At 26.6% G+C, this 27,980-nt stretch overlaps 1 protein-coding gene across 4 annotated transcripts in view; it reads right to left on the bottom strand.

Moving 5' to 3' along the window:
* Positions 1 to 26,293, bottom strand: part of LOC122511697 (tau-tubulin kinase homolog Asator) — a 41,368-nt gene extending 15,075 nt beyond the window's left edge. The window contains exons 1-13 of one of the 4 annotated variants that reach the window (XM_043627108.1): positions 26,022 to 26,293; positions 15,871 to 16,003; positions 14,442 to 14,589; positions 13,816 to 14,030; positions 13,240 to 13,509; positions 12,901 to 12,987; positions 12,187 to 12,459; positions 11,747 to 11,930; positions 10,999 to 11,327; positions 10,112 to 10,408; positions 8,452 to 8,742; positions 802 to 1,072; positions 233 to 595 (exon numbers count right to left, since the gene is read on the bottom strand). In XM_043627108.1, the coding sequence (XP_043483043.1) occupies positions 233 to 595; positions 802 to 1,072; positions 8,452 to 8,742; positions 10,112 to 10,408; positions 10,999 to 11,327; positions 11,747 to 11,930; positions 12,187 to 12,459; positions 12,901 to 12,987; positions 13,240 to 13,509; positions 13,816 to 14,030; positions 14,442 to 14,589; positions 15,871 to 16,003; positions 26,022 to 26,029 (2,869 nt within the window). In that variant the 5' untranslated portion in view covers positions 26,030 to 26,293. Of the gene's footprint in view, positions 1 to 232; positions 596 to 801; positions 1,073 to 8,451; positions 8,743 to 10,111; positions 10,409 to 10,998; positions 11,328 to 11,746; positions 11,931 to 12,186; positions 12,460 to 12,900; positions 12,988 to 13,239; positions 13,510 to 13,815; positions 14,031 to 14,441; positions 14,590 to 15,870; positions 16,322 to 16,516; positions 16,740 to 26,021 lie in introns of those variants that run through there. The other 3 variants (XM_043627109.1, XM_043627110.1, XM_043627111.1) reach the window with 3 other exon arrangements.
* Between the last annotated feature and the right edge of the window lie 1,687 nt (positions 26,294 to 27,980).

Genomic DNA, 27,980 nt, shown 5'->3' with positions numbered 1-27,980 from the left:
TTCTAGCGAAGAATTTTACTTTTTATGAAGATAATTGAATTGTTAGGAAGAATTTTATTCAAATTTGTGGAAATATAAACAATATTAATTAATTACCTATGCACTTAATAAGTGAATTTTTTTCATTTTGGTTATGAAATTATTCAAAAATTTATATTTGAAAATAAAAAATTTTGTAATTTGCATAATTGCATAAAAACTCGAAATGGTGAAGTAGAAAAACAAAACTAACCTGAGTCTTTTGATTGAGAATTCTGAGCCGCAGGTTCGCTTCCAGTGGTTGTTCCTGTTCTCGTGGTAGTTGTATTCGTCTCGGGTGTCGATTCAGACAACGAACATCGGGGACTCTTCACTGGAACTGGTATTTTACTGTACGTACTATGTGGCCTGTACGAATTCTCTCGATCCTTGTCCTTGTGTTCCCGAAGCTGAACACTCGATGGTACAGTGGTCGTCGCTGTGGTAGTCACTGGATTTTTATTTGGCATATTATTCGCGCAAACACGATTTTCAGTAGTGTCATAATAGACGGAAGAATCTTGCTGACCAGCATTAGGACTCGCTGGACTTCCAACAGTGCCATTAGTTAATTTTTCTGCAAAAAAAAAAGAAACAAGAAAATTAGAAAAGAAGGAAACATGCAAAAAAAATACAGAACAAATAAATATAACGAAAGTTAAAGGTGGATTTAATATTGCAAATTAAATAAATAAAAATAGAAAAAATCGAAAGTTAAAGATTGATATAGTATTACAAATTAAATAAATAAAAATAGATAATATAAATTTAAAAATTCCTCACTACTTTGCAAAGGTTCTTTATCGGCGCTGGTTTGAACGACAGTAGCACCTCCGGTCCCATCGACAACTCTTATTTCAAGTCTTCCAGCAACTGCTTCTTCTTCCTCATCTCCAGCTGGTGTTGTTGGAACGGTATTTGTTGGAGAAAACGTAACTGCAGGAACACTCGCACGCCTACGTGGTGGACTTTCCCTTGGTTCATCGTGTCGTGTTGCGATATTCCTCATGACATCGACTTCGTACAATAAATCATCAAATGCAGCCTGTTGAACCTGTAATTTAAAATTTAAAAATTTTATTATAATCTGAGTAAAAAAAGGGAAATAAATACTAAATGCAGTAAACGTCTTCTTAATTAGGGCTAATTTCCGCCAATCCTAAAAAATTTACCGTTATTTAAAATTTTATACTGCCATAATGCAGGGCTCATTTAGGACTTTTAAGTGGACATGAAATGAATTTAAAAAAAACGCCTTGAAAATAAAAATATAATTTTATATTTTTTTCCAAATTTATAAAACTTTCTTATTATTAAAACCACTCGGACGTTAAAGACTTACTATAATTTATTTTTGACCATTTTCGAAATTTTATTTCACGGGAAAAAGACTATTTTAAAGTCAATTCTTATTAGAAAGTCTTACAAGAATTCAATTATTTAAATACAAACATAAATAATTGACAGAATAATTGACTTATTTTTAAAAATTGAATTCTTATAAAGAATGTAATCAAAACTTTTGAAAATATTGAATTCTTTAGAGAAATTTTATTAAAATCGTATTAAAAGTAATTTAATTCCTATAAAAAATTCTATTATTTTTTATAAACTACTAACAACCTAGATTGTTGCTGAACAACATCCATAAGGATAGAAAATGTTATTGTTTTCTAAAATTGAAACCTGTGACATAGAAATTAACTGATGAATCGAATTAATATATTTAAATATTCAACCCGAAACATTTGCATCGAATCCCGTCCAAGAACACACTCTGCTACTCGCAACTCCACAGCTTCCGCAAAACACAAAATCTCATCGGGGAATTCTTCCAAGACGATGCCGTGATGCAAACCGGTCAACTGAACAACGAACAACCAACGAACTATTCAAACTCGACCGTTGAGACGCTACCAATTTTCTCTACTCTTTGGCACACTCCTCCGGTCCACAATGAACGCAAAACACATTAAAACACAGAATTAACAAACAATAACTATTTATTAATAAAACTCGAAATAATTAACAACTACAAAATTAATAAATCATATTTTCAACTATAACTCTCGACTCTGACACTCGTCAAAACCACGTCACGACTTCTCGGAAACCCGCAAGTAAGTGTCGAACCATCTGATTGTCCCCAAAGGCTTTTCCGCTATCGAAATCGTTTCCTTGTTTTTCCTTCGCAATTTTCGGAAGAACCCTTCTTCTTATCCCCACGGAACGGCACCTAGAAGAAACCTGGAAAGGGTCGCTGACCATGTGACGTACGCTGACAGTTAATCATGCGCAAAATCATTTAAATTCTGATTTCACGAAAACCACAGCTCCTCACACGCTGATACGAAAGGAATACACAAGAGACTTGACAACAAACGAGACAGACCTCTGATAAGAAAGAGACAAACAAACGATTCTCTAAACTCTGAAAATACCTTTTCTACACATTGTAAATTAGGCCGAGTAAGTAACGAAACACTTCGTTACAATACCCCTCCCTAGGCCAATATTACTCTCAGTAATATTGCCGATAAAATAAAAAACAAAAACGGAAATATTACTTAAGAAAAATATCATCTAACCAAAATTAACACAATTCTGTTTTCACTACAGGTTTGACAACTTGACATGTTACACAACATTTCTGTCAACTCAAAATATTTTATACACATTCCAAAATACAAAATAATCTCAACACAAAAATTCTAAACCCTCAATTCGAAATACTCAATTTTTAAATCGAGATTCAGTTGCCTCAATGCAACTTACTTTACTTCGAAATAAACCTAATCTTTTCACAACACTAAACACAATAATTAAGTCTCTTCTCTTAATCAATTTCCGAAACTACAAAAACAACTTAGTCTCTTTCTCGATCTCCTCTCTTCTCTAACCCTCTCTCTCTCTTCTCTCTTTAACCCCCTCGTCTCTCCTCTCTCTCCCTCTCTCTCTTAAACCCTCTCGTCTCTCTCTCCTCTCTCTTTCTCTTAAACCCTCTCGTCTCTCTCTCCTCTCTCCTTCCCTTTAAACCCTCTCGTCTCTCTCTCAAACACAAAAAACACCCACAAACGCTGATAACTCTCCCAGGGATCTGATTACCCGGACGCTGATCGTAACACAAATTGAAAGACAGGAATGGATCCTTCACACTGATTTCCCTCACAAAATCAAGTAATGACTCTTTAGATTTACGCCACATTAATTTAGAGTTGGTAACGTCACTCGAATTTTCTCACTATACTCATAATGATATTCGAGTGAGTACCCACAACTCAAAATTTTCTCGAAAATTCACCTCAACAAAAACAAATATAGTTTGGTCATCACCCACACTGAGTTCTCCTCATGGTGATTAGAACACTCCATAAAGACCAAACTACACAAATTCTCCCTCCCTCATAGTTGAAACAGCTGATAGTTAACACACATTAACCATTTCACTTCAACCGCTGAACTTCGAAAAAGGGGGGGGGTATCAATTATCCAATTCTTTATAAGTTCTCACAGAACCGCTGATCGAAAACCTCATTTTCTACTAAGCAAAAGAAATGGAAATTGATATTAACACACTCTCTTATCTCCCACATAGAATCGTCAACACAATAATGACTTCTCCAAAGAGTCATACTCGAACACATGAGAATCCAATTATATTAAAGATTAGACTCTCCTCAAAGACCAAATAACCCTTAACACACTCAGTACAACAAAACTGTCTTTCTCTTGTGAACCACGACCGAGCCAGTTTACTCAAAACTCTTCACTACCCCTGACAGAACTCTCTCAACAAGACGCTGACCGTGATTGCTTTGTAAAGATACACTTCCCTAATAGATAATATTCCTTCTGTTCCCGGTGATCGCTCTTGAGTGGAACATTTACTGAAAAACCAGTAACAAACAGGAAAATAAAAGAAATAATTTCTGTTTGGGTTTCACCAAACTCAGGAACGTTGCCATTCTATTCAGATATGTAACTCTTTTAACCACAAATCGGTATTGCGGAGCAACTCTCCCCACCGATAAAATATTAATACGAGCCACAAACGATCTAATCGTTTACAATGTGAATCTATGACAAAGAACGACAAACTCTTCACATTGCAACGTCAGGCCTCAAAAATTCACGAACACAATAACTCAACTCAAGACAACTCAACACATCTTAGGATTAGTTATTTTTCCCGGAACACGAACAAATCAGGGAAAATAATTATAATCCGAAATAAACTCACAATTTCCAAAACACGAATAATTATCGGAATAATCATTCCCTTCCCGCAACACACATTTCTGAGGAAAAATAATTATAATCCGATCTACACAATTTACTCTTTCCCCAGAACACAAAAAATTTGAATTAATCATTTTTCCCGAAACACATTAATCAGGGAAAAACTATCTTAATCCGCTGAAAACTCAATCTCAATTTTCCCAACTCAACTCTCTCACATGACGCTTTATATTTAGTGGCTTGACCCACGCGGATAATTTCCTGCGCCAAATTTTTCCCTCCAATCTCCAGGGGGGGACGCGTAAACAATTACGTCACGCGGGAAAATCCGGCAACACACCCTCTTACCGCGCTGATCAAAAATTGATAATTAACGACAAAAGAAATTCAAATCTCCATTCTCATTCCTAAACGCTGATAGCAAGATGAGAATAATAGAAAACTTCAAACTCCCAACTCTTCACTCTGGACGCTGATCGCAAAAATGAAATTTATCGAAGTCGCTAATAATCACTCACTAATCAAGCACCAAATTTTAAACCGCGCTTTTCAATAACGCGTCTCCAGTTGACGAACACAGGGGGGGGGGAAACTAGCGTCGCTTCACTATCCTCGCACTTCCATGTACAAAAGTAAAATTTTCTCCAAATTTAAGTCATGAATTCTATCCAGTCGCTGATAACAAAAAAATAATGTATGCAAAATGCAAAACCATTGATTGTAGACGATCTTTTCGAAATTTATGATCTTGACTATTCCTACACTACTAGTCAGAATAGTCAATTTAAAAATCAATTAAAATTCGTAAATTTCTCCTGAGAATTCACTCTCGAAATATTATTTCGCTTGGAAACTATATACACTGGAAAATTGACGTGCGAGATCAAGACGGCAGTCAGCTGCACAAGTGACTCACTTTGCCGCCAAAATCCTCCCGCCTGATGACGCCGCGTCCAAGTACGCTTCCACAAAAAACCGTTGGAAACATACTCTATCTCCTAATTCAACAAAGAATACACAAAATAGATCACGTTCGAAATCAAGAATTTGTAGGACGCTGAAATTCACTATTCTTGATTATACGGACGCTGATCGACACGAACGAAAAATACACTATCTTCTTGCTCAGCACACACATTCACTATAAGTTCGTTGGCTTGGAAATCCTGGCGTGGCCCGTTGTAACGCTGACATTGCCAAGATCGTTTTTGATTAAATCTTAGCTTGGCCCAATTGTAACAATGCCACCGCAGATCGAAGTTGTCAGAAGAACTTGGAGCAGCCCCACGTTGGGCGCCATTTGTGACATAGAAATTAACTGATGAATCGAATTAATATATTTAAATATTCAACCCGAAACATTTGCATCGAATCCCGTCCAAGAACACACTCTGCTACTCGCAACTCCACAGCTTCCGCAAAACACAAAATCTCATCGGGGAATTCTTCCAAGACGATGCCGTGATGCAAACCGGTCAACTGAACAACGAACAACGAACAACCAACGAACTATTCAAACTCGACCGTTGAGACGCTACCAATTTTCTCTACTCTTTGGCACACTCCTCCGGTCCACAATGAACGCAAAACACATTAAAACACAGAATTAACAAACAATAACTATTTATTAATAAAACTCGAAATAATTAACAACTACAAAATTAATAAATCATATTTTCAACTATAACTCTCGACTCTGACACTCGTCAAAACCACGTCACGACTTCTCGGAAACCCGCAAGTAAGTGTCGAACCATCTGATTGTCCCCAAAGGCTTTTCCGCTATCGAAATCGTTTCCTTGTTTTTCCTTCGCAATTTTCGGAAGAACCCTTCTTCTTATCCCCACGGAACGGCACCTAGAAGAAACCTGGAAAGGGTCGCTGACCATGTGACGTACGCTGACAGTTAATCATGCGCAAAATCATTTAAATTCTGATTTCACGAAAACCACAGCTCCTCACACGCTGATACGAAAGGAATACACAAGAGACTTGACAACAAACGAGACAGACCTCTGATAAGAAAGAGACAAACAAACGATTCTCTAAACTCTGAAAATACCTTTTCTACACATTGTAAATTAGGCCGAGTAAGTAACGAAACACTTCGTTACAAACCGAAACTCTTTTTTAAATCAGTTTTTATCAGAATTCAACTACACGACTTCAATTATTTAAATCCAAAAGTAATTGATAGAATAATTCAATATTTTTTCAAATTTAATTCTTATAAAGAATCTAATGTAATATAAAAATTTTTTAAAGTAATAATAGAATTCTTTTGAAATATTGTGTGTAATTGTAATTAAATTTTTAAGAATAATTGCATTTTTCGAGGAATTCATTTAAACTTATCTCAACAATAATTGAAATCCTCCAAGAATTTTCTTATTTATGAAAATAATTGAACTGTTGCAACAAAATTTTAATAAATTTTTCTTGAATAATTGAATTCATGTAAGAAATTTTAATATTTGTGTAAATAATTGAATTTTTTTTAAATCTTTTATTAAAAATTTTGAAAACGATTAGAGTTTAATTAAAAAATATTTTGAAATTCAATTACTTCTAAAAATTTCTGTCACCACGCTCCTAACAGTCAATTATTATCTAAAATTTAATTTTAACCATTTTTTAATCAATTCTTACAAGAAAATTCTAAAAGAATTCAATTATTTAAATACAAAAATAAATGATTGACAGAATAATTAATTTATTTTTTAAAATTGAATTCTTGTAAAGAATTTTATCAAAATTTTTTTAAAATAATTGAATTTTATTCGAAAAATTGTAAAATTAATAATTAAAAGTACTTGCATTTTTCGAGAAATTCATTTAAATATTGTATCTAAAATAATTGAAATCATGCGAAAAATGTATCTATTTATAAAAATAATTGAATTCTTGCAATGGAATTTTATAAGATTTTTCTTGAATAATTTAATTCCTGAGAGAAAATTTTAATATTTGTGAAAATAATTGAATTTTTGAAGAATCTTTTATTAAAAATTTTGAAAACGATTAAATTTTAATTTAAAAATCTTTTGAAATTCAATTGTTTATAAAAATTCCTGCTATAACGCTCGTAACATTAAATAATTAACTAAAATTTTAATTGAAATCCATTTTTAAATTAATTCTTATTAGAAAATTCTAAAAGAATTCAATTATTTAATTACAAAAATAAATAATTGACAGAATAATTTATTTATTTTTTAAAATTGAATTCTGGTAAAGACTTTTATTAACATTTTTTGAAAATAATTAACTTCTCTCGAAGAAATCTAATTAAATTTTTAAGAATAATTGTGTTTTTCGAGGAATTCATTTAAAATTGCAACAAGAATAATTGAAATCTTTCCAAGAATTTTCTTATTTATGAAAATAATTAAATTCTTGGAAGGATTTCAATTATTTTTGTTTTAAATTTAATTCATTTAAAATTGCAACAAAAATAATTGAAATCCTTCCAAGAATTTTCTTATTTATGAAAATAATTAAATTCTTGCAAAAAATTTAACTATTTTTGAAAATAACTGAATTCTATCGAAGAATTTTACTATTTTTAAAAAAATAATTTAATTGTTCAGAAGAATTTTTTATTAAAAAATTTGTAAACAATTCGATTCTTTCCAGGAATTTAATTACAATTGTAGTAAAAATAATCGAATTCTTAAAAAAAATAAAATTATCAAAATAAGGAAAAATAATTGATTTCTTACAGAGAATTCAATAAAAGTTTTTTGAAATAATTGAATTATTTCGAGAACTGTCATTAAAGTAGAAGAACTTCAAAATTATTGAATTCCTCCGAAGAATTCTGTTATTTGTGGAAAAAATTGGATTTTCGCAACATATTTTATTAAAATTTTTGAATATAATTCAATTCTTTCGAAAAATGTTATTGAATTAAGAATTTAAATTCTCAGAATTTTATTAAAAATCTTGAGAAATTTTTTTTTCAACTATTAGAGGATTTAAAGTACTAAAAATTCTCAAAAAATAAAAGAAAAGAAAAAAGTAACTTTTAGTGTCAAATCTAAGAAAAGTATCCAAATAGTATCAAATCGTAAAAAAGATTAGTAAATATGGTTTTAGTCATTGATTGCGAAGCCTGTAATTCCTAAAATAATAATTTCAAAGATTTGTAACTTTCAACTAATTTTCTAATTAATAACAAATTTTCGAACGAACCAGAGGAGCTTCTAGATAATCCCGGACGTGCGGCGCCAGCGCCGGCACACTCCATGCCCTCGGTAATGCTCTCTGTAATTCCGGATATTTTTCAATTCCGGCAATATTCAAACACCTGTGCCGACCAGCAGCATGTGGAGAATCCTCATTTATTCGTGAGAGCGCAGTTTGAACAGCCGATAAACTTTGTTGCTGGGAAGATGTCGGCAATACGGACACTTGCACCTTCCCCTCTTGTGAAACCGGTGTCGATGTCGTTGCTGCCACCGCTTCATTACCAGTTGTTGTAGTCTAAAATAAAAAAGAAAATTACATTCTTAAAATAACATCTTTTCAAACAAGCAATATCAAGTATTTATAAATTTCTATTCCTAGAAATTACATTTCTTTCATTTCGTATTGTATGACACAATCTAACATAAATAGAATATAAATAGAATTTCCAAATTTTTTTAAATCCCCTACTGAGTTTATGGATTTCCAAGTATTTCAAATTTTGGAAATTAAAACTATACCTGAATATTAAAAAAATCTGTATTAATAATCGTTGTATTCCGGTAATCTGTTCGCAGTTTGTTATTGTTTACTCTATTGTTTCCTAACTTTTGACATAATTTTCCATTTAAAAGGTTTTCAATTTTAAAATTAATGTACTGAAAATCATTGAATTCTTGCAAAATATTTATCAAAAAAATTTGCAAATAATTGAATTCATTTCAAGAATTTTATAAACATTTTCTTCAATACATTCTTTCGAGAAAATGTAATTAAAATTGTATTGAAAATAATTTAATTCTTTAAAAGATTTTTATTAAAATTTTTTTAAATAACTTAATTGTTTTGAAGAATTTATTTCTATTTTCTTAAAAATAATGGATTTTTAAAAAAATAATTTCTCTGTTAAATTACATTAAAATTATTCATAAAAAATTCAATTCTTTTAAAAAATTGTATTAGACTTTATGTAAATAATTACATTTTTTTAAGAATTTTATTAAATTTCGTAAAAATAATGAATTTTTTAAAAGTAATTTTAATTGAAAATTTTGAAATTAATTGAAATTTACAAAATTTTATGTAAAACTTTTGAAAACAATTGAATTGTTTAGAAAAATTTTATTACAATTTTTAAAAATAATTGAACCGGTTAGAGAAATTTTATTAAAATTATCTGGAATATAATTAAATTTTTTCCTAGAAATTTTATTAAAATTGTATTGAAAATAATTAAATTTTCCAGAAGAATTTTATTATTTACAAAAATAATTTAATTTTTATTAAAACTCTTCTAAATAATTGAATTTTTATAAAAGCTCTTGAAAATAATTGTATTTGAATAATATTTTTAAAAATATTTGTATTCTTTCGAGAAATTTTATTAAAATTTTATTTTAAAAAATTGAGTTCCTTTGAAGAATTTTATTATTTATGAAAATATTTTAATCTTGCGAAGAATTTTCCTATTTATGAAAATTTCAATTTCATTTCAAAAATTGATGTTTATTCTTGAAAATATAAAATTTTTTTATTTACAAAATAATAATAAACGGAAGTCCGCGTTCCGCACGCTGGCGCGCGTATCATTTGCTAATTTAAATATAAAAATTGAGAATAAGAGAAAAAGTTTTGACAAAAATGCAGAAATTGAAAATAATCTTACATGCGGCACAATGGATGGTGGGTGACCTCCTTTATGTTCCGGACTTTGTAGATTGTCTCCTTTCCATTCATTGTCTGTCTCCTCGGAATCGTCAAACTGCGACTTCCACTGTGACGCCAATGTCAATCCTCCACCTCCTTTTGTGACTTGTTGTAAGGCTGAGACGTTATCATCATCTATTTGTGCGAATTGAGTAATGGAACAATCTCTGAATGCTGAACGACCACTTCGTGACTGATGACGTCCATCAACTCTCTTTTTCGGTTCTCTCCTCAAAGGCTCCCTCTGCTCTGTTACCTGTTTCATACACAAACATAAAATTAACATAAAAGAAAATTTTAATCAACACAAGAAAACAATTCAGAGAGACGAAGACAACAAAATCCACTAAATTGTGGTTATAAAAAGAACGTTCCACGAACCAAATGTTATCCAATTTGTTTCTTTCAAAAATTACTCTATTCTTTATGTTTTGTTTACAAAAAAAACTAATTCACAAAATTGTTAAAATTCTCTAGAAACAACTATGTACTACTAACACTGGTGGTTTTTTGTACCTTATTAAACTTTTATAATTAATGAATTCAATTTTACAAAAATTGAAAATGTTGTTCTCAAAATACTCTTAATTCTTAATAGCGAGAGAAATTTGCTTCTTCGTCAACTCTACACACGAGAGACATGATTCACTATCAGCACTGTTGTTAATTCTCTTCGTTGAACTCTCCTGAAATCGTTGAATTTCATTTTCTTTTTAATTTACAAATAAAGTGACTAATTTCGAATAAAATAAATTTTTTATCCCATTATCTCTGCTTTATGACTTCTCGTTTAGAAAAAAGTTAATTAGATCTTGATAATTAAGAGAAAAAACGAAAGAAACTTACCGGACTCTGATTGCCGACATTTTTTGCATTTGTCACATCGTACGAACAATACGAGGCATCAACATCAGTCTGTATTCGGGGACTTGGAGGTTCACCAGTTGTTTGTTCTGGTGCAGCAACGACTCTTAAACGCGCAAAAGTTGCACCGCTCGCTGACTTTCGAAGAGGCACAGAAACATTCGTATTTGATTTATTACGTGGTACTTCTGATGCTGAACGTGCAGACGCAACCATTTCATCCGCTTCGGTGTCAATTTGCTTTTCCACCTGGGGAGCTTGACACTGCGGTTCAACTGCCATCGACACTGCACGTCTCTTCTTCGGAGAAACTGCAAAAAATTTAATTTTAATTATTTAAAGGTACTAAATTAATAATAAAGTATTTTTAACACTAAATTATACTAAATTTTAAATTTAATCAACTATTTTATTCGAAAACTGTAAAATTAAAAAATACTCAAGATTTTTTGGAATAATTTCATAAACTACTGCTACTTTCCTCCGATCGTCAATGAATGCAAACACAGTGAAACACACATTTAACAAAAACAACTATTTATTAATAAAAACTCAAATTCAAATTAACAAACTATAAAATGAATTAAACTCTCAAATATAACTCTCGATTATGAAATTCGTCAAATCGAGTCACTTCGTTACAATTGATTGAAAATTTAAAATGTAATAATTAAAAAAACGTGAAACTTATGAAAAATATTGAAGGAAACGTGTAGAAAAATTCTCGAACCTTGCACAGGTAGTGAAGCAGCGACCTGTCCTCCCTGGGGATTTGTGTTGTCCGTAACAGGTAACGTAGCATTGCAATTTTTATCCCGGCCATGATTGCTAATTGCTGCTGTTAACGGAATCGTCGATCCTTCTACTGTACACTGTCGAATTCTCCTGCATATATTTTCATAATCCAATTGAGCCTTCAAAAAGAAAATTTTTCATTAAAATTAAATGAAAATGTTTTTGATTGTTTTGCAAATTTCACTTTCTTACAATTTCTTCCAATGGAAGAAAAGAATCCAAAAGAATTTAAAATTCATTCAAAGAAAAAAGATTCATCAAAAGGAAAATTAAAAAAATATAATTTAAAATTTATCCAAAAGAAAATTTTCTAAAATTGAAAAGTAAAATCAACAAGTTTGAAAAAATGAAGAAAGATGAATATTCGAGACTAACATCTAATTCTTTTCTGTTGTCGGGCTCGACATTTTCTTGATTATTCGTATCTACATTTGGTGTGGTTTGCAATTGATTAATAGTCGTGGCTGTTGTATGAGTCGGTGGAAGTGGAACTGTAGGTAACGATCTGGTGGTTGGTAAACCTTCATTAACAATTATAGGTCTTTCCCAGTCGTAAGGGTCGCCCATCTTCACACCTCGACGTCTCATACATCTCTCGAGTAAGCCACTCAACATTGCATAATCCGGTTTATCCGCGTAACTCAAACTCTAGAAAATAAATTCAAGGTTTTTTTTCAGAGAGAAAAAAAATTATCTGTAAAAATAAATTCAAAAATTTTCAATCAAACCCCGTTTTTGTAAATTTAATACATACTCTATTACATGTTTAAATACTTTTTAATACGTTTTAATACTTTTACAAGAAAAAAAAGTAAACGAGAAAAAGTAGAAACGAACGTTTATAGAATTAGGCATATTTGTAGAATGCCAAATATTTCTCTACGATGCAATATTTACTAACGATAATACGTAAAGAAACTTTGTCAACAAGCCAAAAAAGCTTATAGATATTATTAAACAGTTATATCAAACATTTATTTTCTAAAAGAAAAAAAATTAAGGAAAAAAGTCTTAAAAGGATTAAAAATCAATTACCACCGACGCTGATTTTAATTAACAGAAAAAAAAATTGAAAGTCGATAAATTTACCTGAATGTGCTCTAAGAAAAGACGGAAATCCGAAGGAAGATGCTTCAGCAGCAATCGATAATCATATTTTTCTTTCAATAATCCTACCTAATAAATGAAAGAGAAAAAGTTATTTGAAATAATCACATAAAAATAGTCAATTTTACTAAAAATACAGCAAAAAAGTATTAATATTAATAAATGTAGACTCTGCACTATTAATATTAATATATTAATGTATTAATAAATTATTAATATATTAATAAATTATTAATATTAATAAATAGTAAAACTTTTAAATATTCAAAAATGTTTTCAACTAAAAACATTTCTTTTTCAGTGTATTTAAAAGACTCTTACTTGTTCCTTGTCTTTGAGTTTGCGCCAAGGAAGTGACCCATTAACGAATTCTATCAACATATAAAAAAGAGACCACAAATCGTCGTGTCGCCCCATTTCTTTGTTCTTGTGAGCATTGATGGACGCATACCGGACGGTACCTCTGAATCCTGCTGCAGCTCGAGGAGGTCGAACCTCCCCGTTACCCGTTGTAAATTGACGAGCCAATCCAAAATCCAGCATGTAAACTAATCTGCAATTGTTGGACTGGCGACCGATTGAAAAATTCGACTGCAAAACAATTCAAACAATTATACTCCATGCTTCCATAATTAATAATTAATAATTCAATCCATTTATTATTAATTTAATTTTTCCGTTAAATTAATTTACTTCGAAAATAAACAGAACGAAAAGAATCAATTTTTTAATTCGTCGAGGGTAATGTAATTTACTTGAAAAATGAACAAAACGAAAAGAATTAAAATAATTAAATTTTAAATGATTTAAAGGGAATAATTCCTATGAATATTTAACTATACCAATTTAAGGGGGCTAATTATGACGAGCAAAAAAATCAATTAAAGAGAAACCTACTGGCTTAATGTCTCTGTGAAGGAAGCCAACTTGATGTATATTTTCTATTGCTCTTAAAATTTGAATCCCGAGTCGTAATGTCGTGGATAGAGAAAAGGAACCTCTCGGTTGCGCACGTCGCAATTCTGCCAAATTTTTTCCTTGAAGTTGCATTACTACATAATTGAATCTATCGTTCCTTCCACAGCCTATAAATCTACAGACATTTTCTTTACCTGAAACATAAAAAAAAAAATTTCCCCAATTATTCATTTTATTTGATTTTCAATTTTTTCTTCAATTCACTAAATAAGTAAAATTCATTTTTCTTCAATTCAATAAATAAATAAAAGAAATTTTTCTAAATTTAGACAATTAATAATTAAAATTTCGATATTTTTCAATTCAATAAATAAAGTACATTTTTCTTTAAAACATAAATATATAAATAAAATAATAATTTTTTCTAAGTTTAGGCAATTAATATAATTGTATAGTAAAAGTGGAAAATTTCTCTAAAATTGTATAATTTAAAAAAGACTTTCTCTAAACAGTCTTGTGGTAAAATTTACTCACACACACACGCGCGAATTACAAAATATTTGTTGAAAAAATTAACAAAAAAGGAATGTAGCAATAATTATCACCTTGAAGTTTTTTAAGTACGGCCACTTCCATTTTAAGCACTTGCTTTGGTTGACGAGCAGATTCCACTTTAAGTGCAACATTTTCTTTTGAGACTAAATCTAGGCCTTCATAGATTTCCCCAAATCCACCACCGCCAATTTTTTTCGTCTATTTCATAATAACAAACAAACAAACACAATGAATAATTAAAATCGATTTTATAATAAAGTGCAAAGAAAATTTTTGATACAAATCTACAAAAAGGGTGTGAAAATAAATTAGAAATAAAATAATCAAACCAGTCTGTCTAAAAGTATAATTTGTTGATATTATTAAATTAATTATTAAAAAAATTATTTAAAAAAAATTATTTAAAATAATAATAATAATAATAATAATAATAATAAATAAATAATTAAAAAAATAATACAAATAAACAATTAAAAAAATAATAAAAAAAAAAATACTGTAGTATTAAAATAGACTATTAAAATCAGAAAAAAAAATTCAAGAACAAAATAAACAAAATTCTAATAGTAAATAATATACAATTTTACTTTATAGATCAACATTATAATAAAAAAATTATAGATAAATCATTCAAGTATTATTGAATTAATAAATTAATTAAAAAAAATTGTATTGGAGAAAAAAATTTTAATGATTCATTCATAGAATCAAAACACTTACATAAGAATAATTTACAACATGCTGTTTTGTTGTCTAAAATAAAATACTACCTATGCAGTTACTTTTCAACTCATGATCAATACAAGATTTTTAATAAATTATTAACTTATTCTCTCTAAAGTGAAACACAATTAGAATTTAATTTGACTTAAAAAGAAGACATTGAAAAATTAAACTAAGATATAGACTTTTTTTTCTAAAACATACAAATGCATATACATACATAAATATTGATTACTATAAAAAGAAGAAACAAACAAAATTATACTAGGCTGTTACTAAAACTTTCATTTAAATTACCACACAGCGAGTTCTAGATTCTGAAATTCATTTTGTTATCCAACTTGGGAAATTTACATCAGATGAAAGATTCACATTAGATTCAAAGCCAAACTTAAATCAATAAAGTTTTTAGAGAGTAAGTTTCTCTTTAGAGGGATAGGAAAAATGGAAAATGCAGTCGATATAGAAAATTTGTAACACTTTCAAGGTTACAAGAAATGAAATGAAATTTTTTAGTGAAAAGAATAGAAAAGATAAATTTAGTAGAGAAATTTGTCGAATTGTAATTTGATACTCGACGTGATCTATAAATTCATGAGTTTAAAGTTCATCGACAAAAGCAGAAATAAAAATGTGATAAAGAAAGGAAACAAAAGAAAAATAAGGGGAAAGAGAAAGAAGGAAAATGAAGCCAAAAAGAAAGTAAAATAGGGAAAAAAGTGTCAAAATAAAACTCCAAAAAAACGTGTCCCTTACCACTTTCCATCTTTCTTTAACCACATGGCCGGGTTGCAGAAGATTTTCACTCGTCATGGTGATGTTATTATTCTGATCCGTGCTTTCATCGCCTACATGTCTCGAGATGAGTTTTTCCGGATGATTCGGATGCCTAGAAAATGGAACCAACCCCTTAATGCGGTTGCCATGGTTCTCGACAACGATTGTGCAGCACTAATTCAAAAATCCGCGAGTTTGATCTCGCGACAAGAGGACACACTTGACACGCCCAGTAGCCCACTCACAAAAATAAATATATATATGTATATACAATTTTTTTTTACTATTCGTAACCTAAAGAAGAGTTTATATTGAAGAAAATTCTTGGTACGCGCCCCGTGTTAGGCAGCCATCATTGCGTTCAAGCAAAGGGTCAGCTATTCCAAGGGGGTGACTTTTGCCCCCTTTCCCTCCAGCCGATAAGTCACCACTAAACCGGCGCACAAAAAAAAAGTCCCTTCTCTTCAGAAAAAAAAAATTTTCTTCAATATTTGATAAAATTTTCAATTTCTCATACAAAACTATCTTTTTAGGTAATATTTGATTTTTTTGAGATTCTTTCCCTTTTTATCTCCCACGCAATTTTCAGCGAGTGATCCAAATATATAATGACATTTATTTTTACTTAAAAACGAACGTCGTCTGCTAGTGAAATAAAAACTATTTATCACTTTTTTTCAAGTTGTTAATGCCGTCTTAAAATTAGTGGAATAGGCAGAGCTTTAGTTTTCTTGATTAATAAAATACGAAGACTCAATGGAGATAATAATTGGAACACTCGCGAAATAATAATTTTTCGTCGAACACCGATGGCTCGACCATTTTCTCAACACACACACACACAAACACACAAGTTCTCTAGTGTGTGTTTAGTTCAATTGATTCGCCGTTAGGGGCGCGACAGATGCTTTTTAAGAGCGCGACATTCAAATACTGAAATATTTAAACTTGAAAAAGCTCAACACTCACTAAAGCTCGCTCGTTTCTCACTGTGTGATCTCTTTCACACGAGACGCACGAGACAAATGTTAAGAAACAACTCAAGACAATAATAAAGTCTTCGAGTATAGTTGTTGTTGCAATGGAGTTTAAAATTTGAAACGAAATCAAACTTCACTGTACGAATGGACAACATTCAACAGGGGCAAAGCACTCACGGTAAAATTTTTTATTTTCGTTATTTTAGCAACTAAACTCAACAATTATAAAATGTAATTTAATAAATAAAGAGAGAATAAAGAAAATAAATTTTAAAAAAATAAATTAAAAAACTAAATATTTATTACAATATAAAGAAAAAATAAAAAGAGTAGTTTTTTGTTTAAAAAGTGAATATTATTATTATTATCAATTCTAATAACAATGAATAATTAAATAAAACAATAAAAATAATAATTAACAATAAATAATTAAATAAAACAATAACAATAATAATTAACTAAGAAAAATAATAATGAATAATGCAATAAAATGATATAATAATATAGCATGATAAATAATTGAATGAAAAAAAATAAAAAAATAAATAATTTGAAGAAATCAAATATTTATTAAAATATAAAGAAAAAATAAAAAGTTTTAGATTTTTATTTCCAAAGTTAATACTATTATTAATTATTATTACTAATAATATCTAATAATAATAATAGCAAAAATAAATAGAATTAAAAAAATACAATAATAAATAATTCAATGGAAAAAATAAATAAAAAATTACAATAAAAAAATAATTTAAAAAAAATATTTTTATCAAATTATAAAAAAAAATAATAAGTTTTATATTTTTTTATCTCTGAAGTTGATATTATTATTAATTAATGTTGCTAATAAAAATGATAATAATTAATTAATAATAAGTAATAATGAAAATATTTTTTAAAAATAAAAAGAGTTTATAGTTTTTTATTTCCAGAGTCAATACTATTATTAATTAATATTAATATTAATAATAATAATAAGCAATTAAATAAAAAAATAAAATAATAATAAATAATTAATTAAACGTAAATAATAATAAAAAAATAAGTAAATTGAAGAAAAAAATATTTATCAAAATATAAAGAAAAAATAAAAACGTTTAGTTTTTTATTTCCAAAGTCAATACTATTATTAATTATTAATACTAATCATACGTAATAATAAATAGATTTAAAAAAATACAATAAGATATAATTCAATGGAAAAAATAAATAAAAAATTCAAAAAAAAAATAATTTGAAGAAATACAATTTTTATCAAATTATAAAGAAAAAAAATAAAGAGTTTATAGTTTTTTATTTTCGAAATTAATATTATTATTAATATTATTTTTTTACTATTATTAATTAATATATTATTAATAATATCACCAATATTCATATTGTTATTTATTTCAATTTTTTGAGAAATTCTTTCAATCATAAAATAATTATCAATTTATTAAAAAAAAATAACGAATAAAAAGAAGAAATTTTTTTCCTTCAAGAATAATAGAAGTTTCGTAAACGGAATTATAAAGTTAATTTATTAATTAGTTAAATATGTATGTAGTTTATGTATTACAGAGCGTGTAAGAAAGAAAGTTTTATAGAATGAAGTCACATTAAAACGAACTTATTTCATTCGTGCGAATTACGATAATTCAGTGCGTTGACCGTGCCCCATTAATTTTCAACACATTAACCCGTTCTCTGAAAATAGCTGAGATCTCGGATCCTTATTCAGATTGAGCTATAAGTTTTAAGATATCACTAAACCTCTACTCTACTTGAAAGTGGCCAGAGAGTCATTTAACTAATTGTAAAAATTATTTTCCAAAAATATACAAAAAAGAAATTAGAAAAAATTTTTTTATATTGATAATAAAGTAAACTTTATTTTTTATCCTAATATAATTATTTTGAAATGAAACAATTGCAAAAATAAATTTTCTTTTAAAGGAAATCGGACATAAAGCCGGAGAAAATTCTATTTTTAAATACTCGTTAATAATGTCTTTTGTTTTATTTTAATAATACAACGAACCGAGTTTAACGACTTCATTTTTATATTTTAACGACTTTAGTTTTTAATTTTGGTTTTTCAATTTTCAACTTCCTTCGAAGACGTTACAATTTTTTTTTCTTTATAATGACAAAATTAGTAAATTTTTTTTGTTAAATTTTGGAAATATTCAAAATGAAAAACATTTTATTTCAATTTTATTTTCAAAACTATTATTTCTATTTTATTTTTTAATTAACTCTGAATTATTTTGTTTTACTTTTTTGTTTTCAAAGAAAGTAATTATTAAAGAATTAATAAATAAATAATTATTCAAATAATAATTACTAAACAATTATTCAAATAATAATTATAAATTATAATTATTTAAATAATAATTACTAAACAATTATTCACATAATAATTATTAAATAATTATTTAAATAATATTTACTAAACAATTATTCAAGAAAATAAAATTTGAAATTAAATTTAATTAAATTCTAAATATTTACATAAAAACTACCTACATTGAAAAAATCCACATCAAAAAATTTTCCGAAGAGCAGAAATTGAAATTTACAATATATTTTTCAAATTTTTCCTCGTTATCACACACTTAAAAAAAATTTATTTTTGCATTTGTTTTTTTAATGCTTGACATTTGTTTGATATTTGAAGGTTTTTAAACATTGCGAGAAAAAAAAATTTGAAGTTTCTCGCGTTTGTCAAAGTGAAATGTTTTTGTGTGCAGAACAAGAGTAAAAGAATAAAGTGTTGAAAAATTTAAAATTAGATGCGATTGAATTCATTTTTTTTCTTCATTTTTAAAAAAACCAATGTGCACATAAATCGCACTAAAAGAATTATGTAAACGTCTGAATAATTTTATGGTGTAATATTAACAAAACCGATATACAATTAATTTACAATTTGCTATTGACAATAAAAAATTGTCGTAAACTAAAATTTATGCTGATATTAATTTTTTAATTTGATTCATTCCTATCGATTGAATTCATTTTTTTTTCATTTTTAAAAAAACCAATGTGCACATAAATCGCACTAAAAGAATTATGTAAACGTCTGAATAATTTTATGGTGTAATATTAACAAAACCGATATACAATTAATTTACAATTTGCTATTGACAATAAAAAATTGTCGTAAACTAAAATTTATGCTGATATTAATTTTTTAATTTGATTCATTCCTATCACATTTTAAAAAACAAAATAAACAAATGTAATAATAATATAATAATAAAAATAAAAACAATCACGGACTTTACTAATTATTATCAAAAACATAAATAAATAAATAGAATAACAAAAAAATAATAATACAAATAATTACAAATAATAATAAAAATAAAAATAATAATGACTATAATTATAATAACAATAACAATATTAATAATAATAGTAATTATAATGGTATTAATAATAACAACAGTAATAATAACAATAATAATAATAATAATAATAATCAGAATAATAATCAGAATACTTTAAAAATGATTGTTCATTTTTTTCAAAAAGGAAGAATAATTTATTTTCCTTAAAGAGCAATAATTTCTCATCTGAATAAAAAGTAATGAATTTTTTTTTTCATAAAATAATTATTATTTTACACGACAGAAATGTGATTGAAAGTGATAAAATAAAATGTAAGACTACTGAGAATCTCGCGGAAAAGAAGAGGGATTTTTATCGAAACATTTCTGTCAAAACTTCTTGGAAAAAAAATTAGCGAAAAGTCAAAGAGAAAGAGGGAAGAGAAAAACATGAGGAAAAAAAACATAATATAGTAACTCTTGAGAGAAAAAATGCAGAAGAAAAATTCAAAAATACAGCCCCACAGTGCAAGCATCTGGGTGCTATGATTAAATTCGGAGTTTGCTCCGGTTATTTTACGCTCTCCGACTGTTTCCTCTATTAGTTTGTACTCATAAGAATAAGAGAAGGAGAAAGAAGAAGAAGAAGAAGTAGAAGAAGTAGAAGAAAGAGAACAAAGCCCTACAAATTTACACCTTTACGCGAGAAATTTATATAATTTACCTTTTATTAAAAATTTATTTATTTTTATGTTCGTTTCAAATATTCCCATATGATTATCGATTACACACGGAATGTATATTTTTAGAGGCGATATTTGGATTTCTCTAAACACTGACTGGTACAATAATTTGCATTCAAGGTTGAAATTTTATTTATTTTTATCGAATTTATAAAAAGAGATTCCCTTCAATTATAATCTAGTCTAGGGAATTTTTACTACAGTTAGAAATTATTTTTCTCTGCAATTCTATTTTTTTTTAATTTTCTTTCCATGGAGAAATAAAATTTTTATTCAACTTTAAACTCTTATTGATAACTCTCACCGAGAACGTAAAAAAGAAATTTGTGTGAAGTCTAATTATTATCTTTTATTTATTCATAAAATAATTAAATTAATTTCGATTTAATTTAAATAATCCTACATTAATTTCGCTTAAATTTAATTAAAAAATTGTTTACGATTTTATTGAATTAATAAATTAATTCAATAAATTTTATTACTAAAATAAGTACATAATTAAATATTATTGTTTTTATTATTTTCAAAAAATTTAATAAAATTCTTCGTAAGAATTCAATATTCATAAATAATAAAGTCCCTGAAATTCACAACGTTTATGATCAACTATAGAAAGAAAAGAAAATTTTTCTTGACAAATGCAATAAAATTATTTGTTTTCAAATTTTTCTCTTTCAAATTATGGGTCAAAAAATTATAAAAAACATTTTTTTATACAAAAATATATAAAAATTTATACAGAAAAATATATTTTCTTCCAAATCGTTGATTATAAACATTGTAAACTTCACCAACGTAAAAAATAACATTCTTAGAAAGAATTCAACTATTTTTTTAAATTGTAAAATTCTTTGCAGGAATTCAATTATTTTCAATAGAATTTTAATAAAATTTTACGAAAGAATTCAATTATTGTCTAAAAATTTTAATAAATTCTTCGAAACAATTCAACTATTAGTTTTATAAATAGTAAAATTCTTCGCAAGATTTAAATTATTTTTATAAATAATAAAATTCTTCTGATGAATTCAATTATTTTAAATGCAATTTAAAAAAAATGTCATGAATGAACTCAATTATTTTTTATTTTAATTATTAACAGGCACGATTATTTTAAAAAGTTGAAAAAAATTCTTTGTTTAATTCAATTATTTTCAAAATTTTCAATTAAAATTATTTAAAAAAAACTATATTATTTCAAAAAAATTAAAGAAATTCTTCAAAAGAATTTAATTATTTAGAAAAACTCTAATAAAATTGTTTAAAAGATTTTAATTTTCTATCAATAATTTTAATAAAATTTAATAGTAAAATTATTAATTACAATTATTAACAAAATCGATTATATTCAAAAAATTGAAGAAATTTGTTGAAAAAATTCAATTATTGTCAAAAACATTAATATTATCAATTCTTCGAAAGAATTCAATTAACACGATTATTTAAAAAACTTGAAAAAAAATCTTCGAAAAATTCAATTACTTTAAAAATTTTCAAATAAAATTATTAAAAAAAACTCTATTCTTTTAAAAAAAAATTCAAAGAAATTCTTTAGAAGAATTCAATTAGGATTTTCAAAAATTTTAGTAAAATTCTTTATACTTTTAATTATATAGCCTTAATTTAATATTTACTTAAAAAGCAGGTGTTTCGAAAAAAATTGATAAATTTTGTCATAAAATAGTAAAAGCAATTAATTATGAAAATAATGGAAATTTATTGGTCTGTGTGGCTAGCTTCTAGGCTTGTTAAATTATTATTGTTGATGCCAATTGATGTCATACTAGATAGAGCATTCTGAAGATTTTGCAAAACACTCATGTTTTAACGAATTTAAAAAAAAAATATTAATTATTTGCTCGAAATATTTCTGCAAACTTGTTATTTGGACAATAAACAAAAACCGAATGACGTTTATCTTCAAAGCACTAAACTTTCCAATTGTTAACATTTTTTTTAATTCCTATAATTATTATAATTTTTTTTATTTTCAATATAAACGGACCTTGTCCCCTAATTATTATTATTATTATTATTATTATTATTATTATTATTATTATTATTATTATTATTATTATTATTATTATTATTATTATTATTATTGCTACTTATTATTATTATTATTTTATAATTACTTTTATTATTATTTTCATTAAATACTAAAATTATGATATTGTTACTACCTATAAATAATTATTTCTTTGATAAATAAAATTTTGAGTTCAATGTTCGATCTTTCAATGTTCAATGTTGTATCTTTTTTTTAACAAAAGGATTCTTTTTCCAAAATTCAAAGAATTATAATAAAAAAGAAAAGCTTTTAAGTTTATTTCAATTTTTTTTCCACACGCATTTCTCCCTCAGTTTTTCTTTTAAATTGTAAAGAGCGCGGACAAAATCATGTTACGAGACAGTAAATTTTGCGAGAGTTTGTATATTATCTTTCTTTTCTCTCCACTTTGCTTATAAAGTTTTGTCCACGAAAGACAGAAAGGTTTACTAATATATACTCTCTTCTTCTTCTTCTTCAAGAGAGAAATATAATTTAAGTTTAAACATCTATTTTTAAGCAGCCCCATTCTGTTTATGATACTAGAGTTAGATTTCCGCACCAAAAAAACACTCTTTTTTTGTATTTTTTTTCTTTATATTTTCGATTATGTTCCGCGAGGAATGATTCCTAGGTCAAGAAAACAGAAATTATTATCTAGGTATAAACTAAATCATTATCAACTGATCATTTAAAATTTTTTAAATCAATTTCAATTATAAAAAAAATAAATTTTTTTAATTTCAGTACAAAAAAAATTGTTATGAACTATTTTTTTTTAAATATTTCTTTACATTACAACAATTTTTTTTCGATTTATTTTGTAATTAGGACAACGTGTACAAATGACTTGAAATGTAAACGTAATCCTTAAAACTTCATTTATGGCAATTGGGTCAGGTGTAATATTGAAAAAAAGCAGTTTGTTCTACACATCATTAATCGATAGATTCTTCCAATAAAAATTGAGTAACATTATGTGACGTTCATGTTTATAAATAATTGAGAAAAATGAAAGAAAGAAAAAATAAATAAAGTGACAAAAGGGAAAATGTATTATACAAATAAATAAAATAAAGAAAAGTGTTTTTTTTTTGAAAAATTATTATTTTTGTAAATAATGTAGTAAATAAGTCAAAAATTATTCAATTGAAAATTATTAACATTCAGAACAAAAAAAGTCTTTAATTTCAAATTCAAAAAAAACTTTTCTTGTAGATTTTAATATTAAAATTCTATTTTATTCGTTGGTTCAGACTAAATTTTTCTTTGGTGATTAAATTCTCCTTTGTTCGTTAAAAAAAGAAATAAAGAAAAAAACAAATTTTGGTTGGTATCAATTTTTATTTTGATTCTAAAAAAAAATATTTTTTGTTATATGTTCTATATTATCTAATTTATTCTTAACTTCGCGTCTATTTAGAAACACGTGTCCTCTCATATTAAAGCGTGCCGTTGAAAAGTAACTTGTCAATTAATTTTTCTAGTAATGAGTAACAAACTTATTCACTTTTTATTCTTTATTTCTAGTATTTTATTAATATTATTTTTATTAATATTTTTTATTAAAATTATGATCATTAAAATTATTATTAATAATACAGTAAAGTTCTAATAATAAATTATTAATTAAAATTAAATTATTGTTAATATTATTATTACTAATAATTTTAATTATTAATAATTTAATTATTAATGATAATTTCAATAAAAATATTTAAAAAAATATTATTTAATTAGTCAGAATCTATTGATTAATTCTTTATGACAGAACAAAATACCCGGTACAAATTAATTTTAAAACAACATTTCTTTTTCTTTATGACCTTTCTGCATTTGAAAATATTATTTTTGGAATTTATTAACCACAGCGGCAATTCTGAGAACGATTTTACAATTCAATAAAACATCGGCAATAACAATCAGATTTGAGAAATATTATTATTATCATGACCTTTGAGAGAAAAAAATATTATTGATTTCGAACATTTAAATTGAACTAAGTCACGAAATTTTGATGGAAAAGTTCAATTATTTTTTTACGAGCTTTCTTTTTAAAAGACGAAAATAAAATTTCAATTTCAATTTTCTTTTAAGGTGTTTATGTACACAAATGACGAATGTTAAAAAAATATTTAAATGGAAAATTAATAATATAGTTGTTAAAGAAAAACGAAAGCCATATAAGCTTATATTGTGCACATAATATCGAAAGCACATGATGTTCATAATTAGCATAATAATAATAATTGTCGGATAAATCGATTTCCTTAGAGTTTTTCAAGCAAAAATAGTTTATAAGAAATTTTTTTTCACACGTGCCATATCGTTTAATTAACAATTTATAAGAATTTATATTAAACACTGCGGAAAATTGTTTTAGTTAGATAAAAAAAATTCTTAAAATTCCTTTTTTTCTTTAAAAAAAAATTTCTTTTTATAAAAAAGAAATGATCAGTTGATAAAATGAAGAAATGACTTTCCTAAAGTTTTGACCGTTTATGAATGACATTTTTTTCTAGATTTGAATATTATTTAAAATTAAAATTTAAATTTAAAATTAATACACAGAGAAGAATAATTAATTAATTCTTAGTTAAGACTTTTTGATAAACAAATAATTTTTTAAATAAAATACAAAATTAACAGAAGCAAAAAAATGTAGTTCGAAACTTTAGGAATAAAACAAAAAATCTTTTTGTACACTGAAAAAAGAAAATCTTCATGTACTTACAATTTTAATGTAGATTTCAATTTTTTTTTAATCTAGATTTTTAAACTTTTTTTTAACAATTTTCAAAAGACAATTTATAAGAGTGAATAATTATTAATTATTCTTTAATAATGAATTAATAATACTCCTTTTTCACAGTGTATAAAAAAATTCTTTTTTAAACCCACAAAGTGCTTAAGCAAAATATTATCGTTCGCTCACAACTTCGATATTTAACTTTACCTAATTATCTAATATCGAGAAAAAAGTCACGAGAAATTTTTGAAACTTAATTGTTAAGTATAAAATACACTTTTTCACACATACCACTTCATGGCCTCCAATTAAAGAGAATCACCAGAAACAAATTGAAATATTTTCAGTTCTTCCTTTAAAAATATTGATAATCCAATCACAATTGAAGAGAGTGAGAGAGAGTGAGTGAGGGAGGGAGGGACGTTATACTTTTGAGAGAGGACCTTCGCGCGCCGATTCATCCAAAACTCTGATCTGAAAATGAGAGCCGGCAAAGCTACACGAGCCAAAACCAAGTCGTTGCCGTTCAAATGGCATTGGAATAAGATGCCAAATTTCCACCATTTAGGACCCTCCCTCATTTTTAGGCTCATTGTCCTCCCACATCACCTGCGAAAAAAGACAATAATTTACTGAAAGTACCTTGATAATTTAAATCTCAAAAAAATTGACCATAACTTCTTTTTTTGCCAAGAAATGATTAAAATCGATTTTCTTACTTTCTGTGTACAAATTTTTCAGTAAAAATTTAATCTTATTTTTTTCACAATCAGAAAAAAAATTACTAATTTTTTTTTTTGTTAAGAAATTATTAAAATCGATTTTAATACTTTGTATGTGCAAATTGAATCCTGTTTCTTTTAATAGAAGTAAAAAAACATGATTGCTTTTTTTTATTCAATAAATAAAAATTTTTAATAAATAAAAAATAGAAAATCGAATAAATCAAAAATAGAAAATTTAATAAATAAAAAATAAAAAAATATAATAAATCAAATTTTACCACCAATAATAAGTGATAAAATGTCAATATATCGGAACGAAAAAATATTTTTTCTTCATTTCACTTTCATCTGCAGACTTTTTAGTAAAAATAAATGTCGCAGACAAGAAAAGTAGAATAGCAAAGAGGAAATAGATTTTAAAGCAAAACAAAAAAATTATGACGACAATTGGAAAATCCCAAGAATAAAAATTTGTGTCAAACGAAGAGAAAATGAAAAAGATCATTTTTTTCAGTCATTTCTTTTCATTAAGTAATTAAGCAAAAAAAATCTTGGCAAAAGATTGGTTGCATGATTGGCAAACCACTTGCTAATTAATGAAGGTCCTCATATAATAATTATAGAATGCCTAGGACAAATAAATGTTATCTAAATCTATTTTTAATCAAAAAAAAGAAAATAAAGTAACACTTTCTTCGGAAAGTTTTTTTTAACTTTTCTTTTTTTCTAAAATTGATGAATTTTCACTGTAAGTAAATTTAAAAATTAATACCTAGATTAATTATTATTATTATTAAAAGATAATGCGGGAATTTTGAAATAAATAAATAAATGATTTATTGCGGAGAAATATAAAATAATACTTACAGAGAGAGTGGAAATTAAAGAAAATTTAGTACCAGAGTTTTGAAGAAGAAATCGGCATAGGTATGAAAAAAAGAAGAGCGGAAGCAGTGGTTTTTCAATATACGAAAATCAAAAGTGTATCGGCCAACGCATCTCACGAGGTTAGCTATTTTCGTAATCTTGACACATGTCTAATTTCACGTAACAATTCGTATGGTTTTTTGATTTAATAATATAAATAAATACCTATAAAAAAAACAAAATATTATTTCTGTTTAGAAAATAGAAAAATAAAACAACGAGAATAGTGAGATAATTTTTCCGAAAAAAAATGAACAATTTTGAATTATCAGTCTGTTGATCTGTCTAACTGTTTGTCTGGCAGACACAACTCTTTTCTCGCTATTTAATGAAAAGTGAGTTTTCCAACATTTTCTAAACACATTCGCGATCACTATAACTTCTTTCATTGACATACAATTTGGCATATGATCAAAGGGATATTTGTCCGTTCGTCATTAATATCCAAAGTGAATTTTACGCTATTTTTACATTTATTAACAAGCAACAGGTTAACAAACTCGGCAAATAGTTTTTATCTATACAAAAAGAAAAGGTAATTGTCTTTATTGAAATATTCATAAAAAACAGTATTTTTAAATTTCCAATTTGAAGAAAA

Source organism: Leptopilina heterotoma, unplaced genomic scaffold (assembly GCF_015476425.1).
Source record: "Leptopilina heterotoma isolate Lh14 unplaced genomic scaffold, ASM1547642v1 Lhet_9, whole genome shotgun sequence".
NCBI classification, from domain to species: domain Eukaryota; kingdom Metazoa; phylum Arthropoda; class Insecta; order Hymenoptera; family Figitidae; genus Leptopilina; species Leptopilina heterotoma.
The sequence above is the reverse complement of the archived record's forward strand: the minus strand, read 5'-3'. Positions and strand labels throughout refer to the sequence as shown.